Raw genomic sequence first — 15221 nt, forward strand, 5'->3', positions numbered from 1 at the left:
AATTTATTATAAAACAGAATGTTATTTACAAATCTGATGAGAAGATTTCTGTACATGAGGACAGGACTTGACATGACATTTTTTATTTTCAGATTAGAGTAACACATCTAAAACCAGAAATCAAGTCCACATTACTCATTGTTGCCACTGGATCATGAGAGAAAATGCTCTGTAAGTGAGCCTGCAAACTAGAGCCATGGCTTTGCCTGCATGAGGTACTTTGGTTTGTTCCATGCATTAAAATTTTAAGACGTGCCTGGTCATTGGAGTACTGGCATCTGATATAATAAGCTGGGATGTGTCCATCCTAGAGGTGGTACATTTCCTATACCTGGTGAGTAGCTACTGCCATAAACAATATTTATATAAAGCCCAAGCCTGGCTTTTTAGTAGTAGTCTGAGAAATGAGTAGCAAGTGTTGTATTACCTCATGCCACCCATATTCCACCAGAAAAGGAAATCCTATCTAATAAAAGAGTAATATGCAAATTGACTATCATACCAAGACACAAGATGGCTGCCCCCATGTGGACACAAAATGGCCTGCAGGGGAGGGCAGTTGGGAGAGACCAGGCCTGCAAGGGAGGGCAGTTGGGGGAGACCAGGCCAAAAAGGGAGGGCAGTTGTGGGGGACCCAGGCATGCAGGGGAGGGCAGTTGGTGGGGACCCAGGCATACAGGGGAGGGCAGTTCAGGGGACCAGGCCTGCAGTAGAGGGCAGTTGGGGGGGGAGGGGGACCAGTCCTGCAGTGGAGGACAGTTGGGAGGGGGACCAGGCCTGCAGTGGAGGACAGTTGGGGGGGACACAGGCCTGCAGGGAAGGGCAGTTGGGGGGGACCAGGCCAGCAGGGGAGGGCAGTTAGGAGCAGTCCTAGATTGTGAGAGGGATGTCCAATCGCCCGTTTAGGCCCGATCTCAGTGGGATTGGGCCTAAACAGGCAGTTGGACATCCCTCAAGGGGTCCCAGATTGGAGAGGGTGCAGGCTGGGCTGAGGGACAACCCCCCCACCCACCCCGTGCACGAATTTCGTGCACCGGGCCTCTAGTGTAATAATATGTAGCAAAGTACTCCATTAGCAGAGCCTTAAAGATATATTCATTTATTATTTTTACAATAACCAAGGGACAGAGTCCAGGTGGGTCCCTTAGAATGCTAAGTATTAGGTTTGGAGCTGTAATATGATCCTATGCCACTAAGAAAACTGCTGTGCTTTGAGACGAGGTTTGTTTTTCTCCAGATTCATATTCTGCTATGAATAGCTATGTCTTTCTGTTTTTACTTGTTCTTATATTCTATGTGCTGTCAAGTTTTAGATGACAAGCACCCCGGGAATCAGGCAACCGGAACAGCATTGGCCAAAAATAATTGGCAGGGTAAACCATTTAACATCAACTTAGCAGAAAGGATTCCGAGGAACAACACCCTACATTTTTTCCCTCTATAACATTTACATGAAACACTTAGTGGTACATACATACACAAAGTTCTCTAAAAATAAAAACAAACAATTATTTGAAAATTTCATATAGGCATTCAAAGCACTTTTGCTCACTGAAGAGGAGACTTCACATCTCCCGGCAGCAGCTGTGTTTGTCTTCCTGTGTTGAGACTATGTGTCTTGACCAGAGAAACTGAGCCAAGATTTACGTGGCTTTGATGTCTAGCACATTGATAAGCTTTTTATTTTTAAATTAATTTCTGGAGGCAATTTTTAAGTGTAAAAAGTCTGCTATATATATATTTGAAAAGACAGAAGGTAATATTTAAGCATTTCAATGTATTTAAATTTTACCTTAAAAAGTAGTAACAACAATCAAAGAGGAGAGGTAGGGAATATGTGGAGGTATCAATGAAACAAGAATGGAAGACTGCTGAAATTGCTGAAGTTGGGTGATGAGAGTTTATTATATAATTCTGTTTACTTTGTATATATTCAACTTTTCCATGATAAATAAAATCTGCTACATCAAATAAGGACCCCCCCCCCATTTTTCTTAATAGATCTTATTTTATACCTTTTCTTCATTTTAGTTTGAATTACTTTCATCCTTCTTTAAGTGCACATACCAGACCTATGCATTTTATAGACTTCATACTCAGTACTTGTGCTATTGAACCTATCAGAACTGTATGACTTTTAAAGATAAGTAATGTGCCTATGTTGGAAAAAATCATCTTTGGTATTGAAGCAAGGTTATTTTTAAAACATATACACTTTTCATTGCCATATGATTTTATCAGGAAGGAGTCTTAATTACTTTGAAGTTTCCAGTGGCATAAAAATCAGAGTCATACTTAACAGGTTCATTAGAAAGAGTCACATAAATATTCCCATTGTCCACTGTCACTGTATGAATCCTTTGCTTTATTCCTTTGGAACACCACTTGGGTTTTGCTGATGGGTCTTTAGGGTTTATAGACTGATATAGTCCTTCTCCTGTTGCCAAAGTAATTTTGAATTTATGCCAGGGGCAAACTATACACGGTCGTCCATCAAAATCCTAGGGAAGGAAATAATTAATTTAATAGTCTGATATTTCCAATCTTCACAATAAACCTCAGACTCAGAACAGAATCTATTGCAGAAGAACCAGGTTAAAGAACAAGACGACTTTTTTTCCCCCTCCCATTTAGAAATTAGTCAGCATAAGGCAGGATCTAATCTTAGCAGTCATCACATCATCCCTTTTGCTATTGATAAGAATTCCAGTGTGTTAGAGCTCTGCCAGAAGATTAGCAACTATACCTATTGCTGCAGCTGTGCTGCTACCTATATTAGATGTCAATGTTACTTTCTTGACAGAAATGAGGCAATGGTTTCAAATGCTTCTTAATGAATTTTCACTAACTGCTGGAAGAATGGTAAGCTTCAGATATAATTCAAGAGGTTACTAAAAGCTTGAGTGCATATATTAATTAAAGAGCGATTTATGTTCCAAAGTAGTCAATTCTCAACTTCTTAATTGTATTAAAACAGTGCTTCTCAAATTTAAAAGAGCACAGGAGTCACCAACATTCTGTTTAAATTCAGTAGGCGCAAGATACTGCATTTCCAAGAAGCTTCCAAGTGACACATGGAACACACTTTGCTCTATGGAACATACTTTGAGTAGCAAGGTCTTATAGCTCTATAGGTCTGTCATGGTCTGAAATTGGGAGAAATTCTTCCACATTTATCAGCACCAGGTGCTTACATTTTTTTAAACACCCAAAGTGCTGGAATACTGACATTATATCCCCAGAAAACTGTTAGCAAAGATTCATATTTTCATAAATTATAAATTAACATTCATAATTTAAATACACATGTCCTTTTACATGAGGACATGAGGGCAGGTGGAGAACTAGGTAGATATGAAGTATAGAGAGAGTAGAACACTATGTTTAAGATTGTACTTTGTGCCAAAACCGGTTTGGCTTAGTGGATAGAGCGTTGGCCTGCGGACTCAAGGGTCCCAGGTTCGATTCCGGTCAAGGGCATGTACCTTGGTTGCGGGCACATCCCCAGTAGGGGGTTTGCGAGAGGTGCTGATCGATGTTTCTCTCTCATCGATGTTTCTAACTCTCTATCCCTCTCTCTTCCTCTCTGTAAAAAAATCAATAAAATATATTTTTAAAAAAAGATTGTACTTTGTACCAATCAGAGAGAGAGAGAGAGAGAGAGAGAGAGAGAGAGAGAGAGAGAGAGAGAGAGAGAGAGAGCGCTATCAGTTTCATGAAATAGAAAAACATAGTATTCTACAGCATGGCTATTCATTATTTATTTAAACTGTTTCCTATTGTTAAAACATTTAGATTGCTGTCATTTTTAATTACAATAACTAATGCTACAATGACCATCTCCTTTAAACATCTGTGCAATTATATCTGTGGGGTAGATATCTCAGAGTGCAATCGTTAGGTCAGAAGACATACATAGTTCTCACATTTATCTGTGAAATGGTTTTCTTTACATTGTAGGGCTGAAAATTCCTAAAATATTAGCAATTATACTAGAAGCATTAAAATATAGTGCAAAGACAAATGTAAATTATTTTTTACTACAGAATGAACTAAGAATATAAATAGAAAACATTTGAGTTTTTTTGAGAATAGATTTAATCTTACATACCTCTATTTCTCCCAAATGTAAAGGTCCTCCTGAGTCTGAAAAGAAATTGAGTATTAAATCTAGTCACTAAAAAACCCCCGGAAATTTTGATAGTTTTGTGGTCAGCAAACAAGTACAAGATTTACAAATAAAAAATAAAATCTTACGGTAACAGCGAATATCCATAGCATGATATTCTCCTTTGTGGTAGAAAATGACCACTTCTCTATCATGGACAACAGCTGTCATTCTTTCAGATTTCTTAATGTCATCTTCTCTGCCAACATAGACAGAAGAATATTCCTCCTTCATTTCAGGATCTTGTTCAGGGCTACCAAGATCCATGCTAGCTGAACCAAAAAGAAAAATAAAAAAAATTGGTAAGTGGCCTTCACTAGTCAGACTATAACTTAACTCAGAGATAATCATATTGTAAGAGAAGTCTAATTTCTCTGAGACTGATTGAAGCATTTTTTTGTAGCTATATAATACATTTTAAAATACTGAATTATAGTCATGATTTTGAGTTACAGACTTTTAAACCTTGCCAAAATTAGGGCGGTCTCCTCACTTTAAAGCTGGACTTGTATTAGATTCATTTCAGTGTGTAAGGTGGATATTTCAGAACTCTTAAAACACAAGACTAAAGTTTCACTATCCTTTTATTCCCGATCAAACTCAATGCTAAACAACATTTGGTTGTTATCCTGTTGAATTTAGGACTCCACGATAGTCTGGATAGTCTTGGACCTCTGGGTTGAGATGTGTCACTTCTCACCCCCCCCCCCCCCCACACACACACACACCTTTATGTATTCGTTTTGGGTGTATAGCTCTTCTCAACCTTTCTAATGCCGCGACCCTTTAATACAGTTCCTCATGTGGTGGTGACCCCCAACCATAAAATTATTTTCGTTGCTACTTCATAACTGTAATTTTGCTACTGTTAATGAATCGTAATGTAAATATCTGTGTTTTCCGATGGTCTTCGGCTCTACAGCAGCGGTTCTTAACCTGTGGGTCGCGACCCACAGGTTGAGACCGCTAGCAGGGTCACCTAAGACCATCGGAAAACTACAGCAGCGGTTCTTAACCTGTGGGTCGCGACCCACAGGTTGAGACCGCTAGCAGGGTCACCTAAGACCATCGGAAAACTACAGCAGCGGTTCTTAACCTGTGGGTCGCGACCCACAGGTTGAGACCGCTAGCAGGGTCACCTAAGACCATCGGAAAACACAGATGTTTACATTACGATTCATTAACAGTAGCAAAATTACAGTTATGAAGTAGCAACGAAAATAATTTTATGGTTGGGGGTCACCACCACATGAGGAACTGTATTAAAGGGTCGCGGCATTAGAAAGGTTGAGAACCACTGGGTTAGACAATCATAATTTACATAGTGTTTCCCTCAATATTTCCAGTACCTCAACTGGCACCATACATAGTTACACAATATTATTGCCTATATTTCCAAACACCAGTTCTCGCTTTGGGTCTATGAGTCTGTTTCAAGTTTGTTTGTTCATTTATTTTGTTCTTTAGATTCCACACATTAAGTGAAATCATATGGTATTTGTCTTTCTCTGATGGACTTATTTCACTAAGCATAATACTCTCTAGATCCATCCATGCTGTCTCAAATGGTAAGATTTCATTCTTTTTTATGGCTGAGTAATATTCCATTGTAGATAAGAACCACAACTTTCTTTTTCCACTGCCCTATTGATAGGCACTTGGGATGCTTTTATAGGTTGGCTATTATAAATAACGCTGCAATGAACATAGGGGTGCATATATTCTTTCAAATTTGTGTTTTGGGTTTCTTTGGATAAATCCCCAGAAGTGAAATTACTGGGTCGGCTCACTTGGTTTTGCCTGGCATGGACAGCCAGCTCTTACAGAGCAACCAGTCGACTATTTTAGCAGAAGGGGATGGGTGTGAATGAACATCCCAGATATTTAGCCTATTTATTTGAAAGCAACCCTTTCAAGGACACCTTCTGTATACTTTAAGAACATAGTCTTCAGGCCTTCTAGTGGTTTCTCTAAATACTTATTTAATCCTGTATGGCTGACTAGAAGTTTGAAAATGTTAGTAGGAACAGAGCATTGGCTCATTTAGCTACTTAAAAAATTTGAGGTATAACTGACATACAACATGTTAGTTTAGGGTGTACAACATAATGATTTGATATTTGTAGACATTGTGAAATGATCGCTGCAATAAGTCTAGTTAATACCAGCAGTATACATAGTTATGGGATTTTTTTTTCTCTTGTAATGACAACTTTTAAGATTTACTCTCTCAGCAACTTCAAATGAAAGGATAGTTCATTTAAATAATAAATTCAGTCCTGGCTGGGTGGCTCAGTTGGTTGAAGTATCATCCCATATACCAAAAGGTTGTGGGTTTGATTCCCCGGCAGAACACATAAGGTTTCGGATTTGATCCCTGGGGAGTACATGGGAGGCAAGTGATCCATGTTTCTCTCCCACATCAATGTCTCTCCCTCTCTAAAAATATAAAAATAAATCAATAAAAACATATCCTCTGGTGAGCATCAAATTTTTTTTAATAAGTTCATAAAACAAAAATGATTAGGAAGTAAAATCTCTATGTGAATGTGTAGAAACGAGCTTTAGATAGAAGGGATTTATACACCACTATTTTGAAGTTAGTTCTGAGCCATAAGGAAGACAGATATTAGAGCATGAGATCCAAAATTGAAGTATAGGATGAGGTGTGTGTGTGTGTGTGTGTGTGTGTGTGTGTGTGTGTGTGTGTGTGTGTGTTGATGGGAAGAAGCAGGAGCTTTAAGTTCAAAGTATAAAGGAAAGCATTATTACACAAATCAAGTTTAGGGAATTACAGACATGTCAAATTTGTGCTCTGACATTAGCATTGTTAAACTTTGCTCTAACTAACCTAGTTACTTTTTTAAAGGATGGGAAAAGCACATATGCTATTTTTGAAAAATTATTTTGTCATAATAAAAGCAAAAAAATATAATGTTGTTTTTTTTAAAGGCCATGATTTTCTGAATACTACATCTCTAAACAGTTTGGAAGCTACCCAAAGTACACAAGTTGCTCATGTGGTAGTAATTACCTCCACAGTGTTGGACGGACGTGCAGCCCTTTATCACATTTTGTGCTAGAACAGACAGAAGGGCAATAATGATAAGAAAAATGGAAACAGAAAGATGAACTGAAAGGGGGGAAATAGGCTGAAGAAAAAGCAAGAAACATGGAATTTGCAACGCATTTAACCAACAAAGGATTAAGATTCAGAATATATGAACTATAAACCAGAAAGAAAATACCAAATAATCATAGGAAAATGGGCAAAATACAGAACAAACATCTCACAAATGAGAAAATCTGAATGGCCACTAATCACATGTAAAGACGCTTCACTTTATTAGTAGGAAAATGTAAAAGAAGTGAAAAGCAAAGTAATACATGGGATACTATTTTCTACCCAACAGACTGGCAAAAAATTATACCAAGTATTGGCAAGGATACGGAGCAACTGATAGTGATGACATCAATTAGTGCTCCCCACAGCTTGGCATTACCTAGTAAAGTTGAACATATTCATGACCCAATAATCCCACTTTCTGTGAATTATAGAGAAACATTCAGAGGTACACCAGGGGACATGCACAAGAAAGGTTACAATAGCAAAATTGGGCAGGAAACAACTCAAAATCAATCAACAGTGAAATGGATAATTTTTTGTATTCAGTCAATGGAATGTAGTAGTAGTATGGCTATGTCAAGTTGGATTTTAAAAATATAACTTTAAATGAAAAAAATTTAAAAATATTTTTATCAAATGCAAAAACAGGCAAAACCAAAAATATTATTCATGGATACTCAATAAGGAGTAAATTTATAAAGAAAAGCAAGGGGATGGTAAATACAAATTTTCTTAAACATCTCAAAGTATTACATTTAGTCTTATATTTAAAATTCTTTTTCAAAATTTGCATTGTATCCTACTTTATGATCCAACTAATCCAAAATCTAAGAAAAATGGGATAAAATGGCACTTACTATCCTTAGAGAATGTGCCTGTGCATAGATCATTAATGGACTATTTGAGAATTTCGTACAGCTTATTTCAAAACTTGGCATTAGGGGAGGAAATAAATGAATAGTTCTATTTCTTTTTCCAGGCAAAAGCTAGAAAAGTAATACTAGTACCAAGCAAGTAGCAAAATACATGAGATGTGGGGTAGCATCAAAGGTTAAATAAGTTCTCTCCCACTCCCAAATAAATGAGAATCAAATACAATCCTCCCTCAAGTTTCAGTCTCTTAGAACATGCAGTCTTTGCAGGATTTTGCCCTCAATTAAAAAAAAAAAAAAAGTAACTGTAGTGAACTTTGCAGGGGCTGATAAGAAATGAACAGAGAAAGCTGGGGCTAATGATAAAGGTTTCCGAGAACTACGATTATAGTCTTTCATTTTGCTTAGGAAACTATTATCTCATCCTTCAAATAATTCTTCCCTATATGCATCATAAATGGTTCTATTTATTTATTTATGATATCTGGTGACTATAACTAACACCCATATTATTCTTAACCATATCGTGAATATCATAGTTGGTCCCTTCAGAGAACAATTAAGAGCAATGTATTCACCTTAACTACTGTTACTTGGATGCACTATTCAGATGCTCCCACACACATTTCCTCTATTTTGAATCAACCTTAAGATAGTAGAATCTTAACTGAATAAAAAGAAAGTGAAAAATTAAACAGGTTACCCAGTTTGTGGGATAGATGAGGAAGATGTCCTTCTGAAAAAAGTTAGCCATTTTGTTCCACAGTTCACTCTTTGAGAAATATTTCTTTTTTTGACTCGTGCCTAAAATTGGGTTTCTAAAGGTGTTGACACCACATAAAATCACAAATTAGTTAAATGGCTCCCAATCTCTATTAGCTACCTTTCCAGCATAAGGAATCCATTCAGATTAAATTAAAAATAGACAGTAATCCAGTTTCCATAAGACACTAGAGACAAAAAGAGACATGAGATTAAAGGAATTTGTTATTCCTCTTGAGCACTGACCAAGGTACTTTTACTAAGTCTGGAGATTTGGTCTACATATTGTCAGAATAAATAGCTCCAAGTGTCACCTTTGCTTTTAGGTTCAGACAAGAGAAATAGCTTTGTGCCATCTCTTTGGATGGCAGAATAATAGATGAAACTAGCGATCTTTCAGGGCGTGCCAATGGTTGGGCTCTCGGCGTGTATGAATTCATTAATCTCCACAAAACCCCCAGCGGTACGGTATCTATGTTCCAGACGAGGGAACTAAGGGCAAAGGGCTCTTTTTAAACAAAGGCTTCCTCAAACTCAAAAGTAGTAGTCAAGATTCAAACCCAGATCCTATGAGTCTAAATTTGTGAACGTGGAAATATAAACCTTACCCTTTCATCGAAGGAGTATCCATGGACTTATAAAAACACGTGGCCTGCAAGTGAACTATCTGAACGGTACCAAACCGTTTAGCAAAGTAAAAATCTCTCTCACACCGGTGGTCCTCCATTTTTTTAAAAAAAAAATTTAGGAACGCTAATGTGTAAGAGTTGTGCCAACAAATGTTTAAAAAGGAAGCTTTCCCCCAATAATTTAATAAAGTCGCACCGCCGTTATGGAATCGGCTACCACAGCCTGGGATATTAGGAGATCACCAGGTGAGCTCCCTGGGATATTAGAGAGGAGATCACCAGGTGAGCCCCCTGGGATATTAGAGAGATTGCCAGGTGAGCTCCCTGGGATATTAGAGAGATTGCCAGGTGAGCTCCCTGGGATATTAGGAGATTGCCAGGTGAGCTCCCTGGGATATTAGGAGATTGCCAGGTGAGCTCCCTGGGATATTAGAGAGATTGCCAGGTGAGCTCCCTGGGATATATTAGGAGATCACCAGGTGGGCTCCCTGGGACATTAGAGAGGAGATCACCAGGTGAGCTCCTGGGATATATTAAAGAGGAGATCACCAGGTGAGCTCCCTGGGATATTAGGAGATCACCAGGTGAGCTCCCTGGGATATTAGGTCACCAGGTGAGCTCCTGGGATATCAAAGAGGAGATCGCCAGGTGAGCTCCCTGGGATATATTAGAGAGGAGATCACCAGGTGAGCTCCCTGGGATATCAAAGAGGAGATCACCAGGTGAGCTCCCTGGGATATCAGAGAGGAGATCGCCAGGTGAGCTCCCTGGGATATATTAGAGAGGAGATCACCAGGTGAGCTCCCTGGGATATCAAAGAGGAGATCACCAGGTGAGCTCCCTGGGATATTAGAGAGGAGATCGCCAGGTGAGCCCCCTGGGATATATCAGAGAGGAGATCGCCAGGTGAGCTCCCTGGGATATCAGAGAGGAGATCGCCAGGTGAGCTCCCTGGGATATCAGAGAGGAGATCACCAGGTGAGCTCCCTGGGATATCAGAGAGGAGATCGCCAGGTGAGCCCCCTGGGATATATCAGAGAGGAGATCGCCAGGTGAGCTCCCTGGGATATCAGAGAGGAGATCGCCAGGTGAGCTCCCTGGGATATCAGAGAGGAGATCGCCAGGTGAGCTCCCTGGGATATCAGAGAGGAGATCACCAGGTGAGCTCCCTGGGATATCAGAGAGGAGATCGCCAGGTGAGCTCCCTGGGATATTAGGAGATCACCAGGTGAGCTCCCTGGGATATCAGAGAGGAGATCACCAGGTGAGCTCCCTGGGATATTAGGAGATCACCAGGTGAGCTCCCTGGGATATATTAGTAATCGCCAGGTGAGCTCCCTGGGATATCAGAGAGGAGATCGTCAGGTGAACCCCCAGAGAGGAGATCACCAGGTGAGCTCCCTGGGATATCAGAGAGGAGATCGCCAGGTGAGCCCCCTGGGATATCAGAGAGGAGATCGCCAGGGGTGAATCCCGCCTCGGCGAGACCAGTGTCTCCCGGCCACGGGGAATCCTCGCCACTGCAGCCCGGTGTTCGCAGCAGGGCCCGGCCGTGGTCCTTGGGCTCTGCCCGCTTCGGGGCACAGGACTTCAGCTATCGAACATTTTACAAAGACGGTCTGCAGTCCTCGGCGGGGCCGAGAGGATGAGGACTCCCCGCCTGCCCACTTCAGGAGCAGAGGCGGACCCCGCCGCAGTTTTCCTGCCTCCGGGCTCACAAGGCTGGGGAAGCGGGTGAAAACCGCCCGCCCGCCCAGCGGAGGCGGCAGGCTCGGGGTGTGGCGCGGGCTCTAGGGGGAACCAGGCGTGTGGGCTTCCCTGGGCCTGGGCGGAAGCCTGCCCCCGGGGTTAATGGTTAACCGACGCGGGGCCGAGGCCCGGGAAGACCGCGGTCCTCAGACGGCCGGAGGGAGGAGTGGTGATGGGGGGACAAAAGCCACACGACAGCCACCCTCGCCAGCTCCAGGCAGCCGAAGCCGCCGCCGTCGCCGGAAGTCCGAGCCCAGGCCCGCCTCCCAGCCGGAAGCAGCGCCCCCGGGATCCCCGCCCCGCCCCACGCCCGGCCGCCCGACTCCGCGGCCGGAACAGAATTTACCTTCTAGTCCCTCGCTTCTCCTTGGCGTGAGCGGCCCCGCGGACCCCGCGAGAAGCTACTGCGAGAGCCGGGGCTGCGGGCGGCGGCCGAGACTCCGGAGGCGGGGCGAGCCGCCCACGTGACCCCGGCGCGCCCGTCTCCGGGAACCACTGGACAGCGACCGCGGCCCCACCGCGCTCTGCCGGGACCTGCCAACCAAGTCTTAGCAATCTTGTCTTTCGCAAACGTAGGTGGCATCCATTTATTTTGTTGATCTCGCCACATTTATCCAACTTTTAAATGCACCCAGCGATCTCACTTCTAGGAATTGACCTTGTAAAAACATTTGGAAACGTTAGTCACAATGCAGGCAATCCATTTATGAAGATGTTTTATTGCAAGGAAGAATGAGAATAGCTAAATGATCATCAGCAAGGGAATGGTCACAGGAAATAAACAGTGTAGACATGTGAATTGCTTGTAGCCATAGAATACTATGTGTACCCTCTTTAGTGTAAAAAATTGTTTCTCGAGATGGAAATACGTAGGTATGTACATAAGCTTTTTCTTTAAGAAAAAAATAACTTGGTTTTTTTGGAGGAACGAGAAAAGATTTTCACTCTCGTATTTTGAACTTTGCAACTTTGTTTTTTCTCTTTATACGTCTCCGAATTGAAAAAGCAACAACGACCTTATACTTGTGTTCAAAACTGGCAGCTAGATGCTCTGATAGTATTTTTTTGTGTATGTGTGGTTTTTTTTAAAGCGTCCTTGACTGTCTTCTAATGCCATGGTTCTTAACTCTGGCTAAACGTATTAGAGTCACCTGGGGGTATTAAAAAGTCCTGATGCCCAGACCAATGAAGTAAAAATCTTGAGGGGGAGAAGGATACATTTTTTCTAACTTCCCAGGTGATTCCAGTGTGACCTCAGGTTGAAAACCACAAACTTTGTTTAATATCCTGATACACTGATCGCAGATCCTTGAGTTGCCAATAGGGCCTTGGGCTACTGAAACCCAGAAGCCTTATCCATTTATCCCAAAATGCCATGCAAATGACTTTTTTTTTTTCCTCTGAGCCAAAACATGTAAAAGATTGAGAAGCCCAGAATAATGGGTTTGCTTGCAATGTCATTTTCTTCAGATTTTTATTATGTTTAGTATAGCTTTAGGGTGATGTATTTTATGGAATAATTTCCAGTTTGACCTTTTGTTTCACTGATTCAAGCACAAATTAAACATCTAGTTTTGAAGAATTGCTTTACCAAAGTGATAATAAAATATATTTGGATTTATTATAATTTACATTATCTGTTAGCAATTCCAAATTATTTTATTGACACATGAAATATGTAAGTAGTCGCAGTTGGTGTCACTGAAGGACTAAGTAAGGTTTGCTATTTCTAATGAAAAGTTCTTTTTTGCTTTGGCATAAGCTGGGCATTAAGATAAGGCACATCTTAGATCCACTGACCTTAAATCTGATTTTGAATAAACCGAAGACCTCAGTAGATATACATGAATATATACATACACAAGAATGAGAGAGAAATGGGAATTTTTTTTTTTTTAAATCTCCACTGAAAGTAATAATGTGATTAGTCATGAAAAGGATAAGACGCTTTGAAAGCTGTAGTGGGAGGCTGAAAAAACTACCTTTCTCCACTTCTGAGACTCAGTTATACAAACACAGGCACACATGCATGCAGTGTAGGCATGCTAATGAATTAAAAGCAGGAGCCCATAAAGTCCATTTTGAAAGTCATTACAGTTCAGAATAAAATTCATGATTCATACTGTCATTTTACTTTTCTCCTCCCCCTCTCCCTTCCCTTTTTTCCCCCCATTACAACAGTTCCAGCCAGTGTAGGCTCAGCTCCCACCAAGGTCCACCTGAGGCATTTGGAGGCACTTTCTTCCTTTCATTCTTTCCTTCCCTACTAGTGACACCTAGTGGTAGCCGTTGGCATGAGTTTTGTTACCTACCACAGAAAACTTTGGCTTTTCTTTTGTGATCTTGCCCCTCAATATCTTTGCAGATAGTTTCACTTGTCCCTTCTCACCTTTGAGCCTCACTCCTCTGCTCTGAGCATCAGGCTGTTTCTAGGCAGGGTTTTCCAGGACTAAGTCCTTCCTCTCAGAAAGGTTCAAAAACTGCCTTCAGTCCTAAGCCAGTCTTGTCTTGTGAGCTAGTGAAAAAATCTGTGTGCTGCCAGTTTCACTACAGGCAAGTTTGAAAAATATCCATCAACCTGGATTTCCTGTTCCTTCAAACCAGAAAAAAGATGATTACATTGCCCTTATTAGTCCATTGGGATTCAGATTATGAGAAAGTGAGGGTGGCTTTAAATGCCACCTATCTGCTTATGACTTGTAAGTGGAAGTCTGCCCAATATTCATACCTGCCTGATATTCCAACCTGGGAATTGTGGCAGAAAGAGTGGTGCTCACCAAACATCCCATCTGCTACCCCATGTTCCCAACCCCACTTACACTTGATTGAGACCTAGTGACTAGTTTTGGCCAATGGACTGTGAGTGAAAGTGCACCTTATACTTAAGCATAGCAGAACTGATATAAGACTTCTCCAGTCACCTCCTTTCTCTGTCACAACAACTGACGTTCTAGACCAGCGGTCACCAACCTTTCAGATTTCACGGACCACCGGTTGTCGACTGCTGTTCTAGATGGTAGAGCCTCCACCAGCCTGGGGCCCTGAGTGACTATGTGGAAAAGAGACTACCCACCCCCTCCCCCAACTCACCAACTTCTACCAAGCTATAAATGACATGTAACTTAAGTGAAAAATAAACATTTATGGTGTTAAGCCACTGAAATTTTAAGATTTCAGTTTATGATTGCAACATAGCATATTTAACCTATCTCATACATAACTGTCTCAAATTTTATGTTCTGAATTGAAGTAATTTTCTCCCATAAACATACCTATACTTCCTTTGTTCCTGCCATCACCATAAGTGACAACATTGTCCATCTTTGTTGGTTTTGTTTTCAACTGTTCCCTTTTAACCCTAACAGGGGATAGAGTCCTGGAGAGTTAGTCTAATTGAAATTCCTTTATATGAGACCACAGGGTAAGGGGTGTGGGTTCCCGTCTAATACTCCACAGAGCCTGGTGTTTCTGGGCTGGGTGTGCTGCATTGAGGGAGAGTCTATAGAGTGCCAAAGTCTCCACATCTGCCGCGAGTGGCATTTTAACCTTTTGCACTCAGATGTCGAGTGTGACTTGACATGGTTAGCATTAGAATAAAGGAATCGAGAAAAAAGCAAGCGAGTGCAAAGGGTTAAGTCTTTAACACAGAGGCTGATTTCAGCTTCTCTTCTTATGGAATGAATTAGGTTTATACAATTTGCTTGCAGAGGTGATTCTCCAGTGTTCCTTACCTTTGTACCACCTGGGTTATCACCTGTGCACATTTTTGACTCTGCTGTTGCTACTGCTCCATCTGGTTTCCTCTGGTCATAGGGAGCAAGAATACCTCTGCCACATGCTTTTACAGACACTGCGTTTCTTCATCTTTTAAAAAAATCTTTATTGTTGAAAGTATTACATAGTCATCCTTTCCC

General features: G+C 41.2%; 1 protein-coding gene across 4 annotated transcripts; it reads right to left on the minus strand.

Moving 5' to 3' along the window:
* Positions 1-1872: 1872 nt before the first annotated feature.
* On the minus strand, positions 1873-11789 carry RFESD (Rieske Fe-S domain containing). 4 transcript variants are annotated; one of them, XM_054715055.1, is made up of 5 exons: positions 11654-11767; positions 7203-7247; positions 4258-4440; positions 4112-4146; positions 1873-2501 (listed from the first exon to the last, which is right to left on the minus strand). In XM_054715055.1, exons 3-5 carry the CDS (start codon positions 4433-4435, stop codon positions 2238-2240), a joined length of 477 nt encoding a protein of 158 aa, XP_054571030.1. In that variant the 5' UTR covers positions 4436-4440; positions 7203-7247; positions 11654-11767; the 3' UTR covers positions 1873-2237. The 4 variants fall into 4 exon arrangements, with proteins under 4 accessions (XP_054571030.1, XP_054571031.1, XP_054571032.1 ...); XM_054715056.1 differs by lacking the exon at positions 11654-11767 and adding an exon at positions 8871-9105; XM_054715057.1 differs by lacking the exon at positions 7203-7247 and having other exon boundaries at positions 4258-4436; positions 11654-11789.
* Between the last annotated feature and the right edge of the window lie 3432 nt (positions 11790-15221).

This window comes from Eptesicus fuscus, chromosome 4 (genome assembly GCF_027574615.1).
Source record: "Eptesicus fuscus isolate TK198812 chromosome 4, DD_ASM_mEF_20220401, whole genome shotgun sequence".
NCBI lineage: Eukaryota > Metazoa > Chordata > Mammalia > Chiroptera > Vespertilionidae > Eptesicus > Eptesicus fuscus.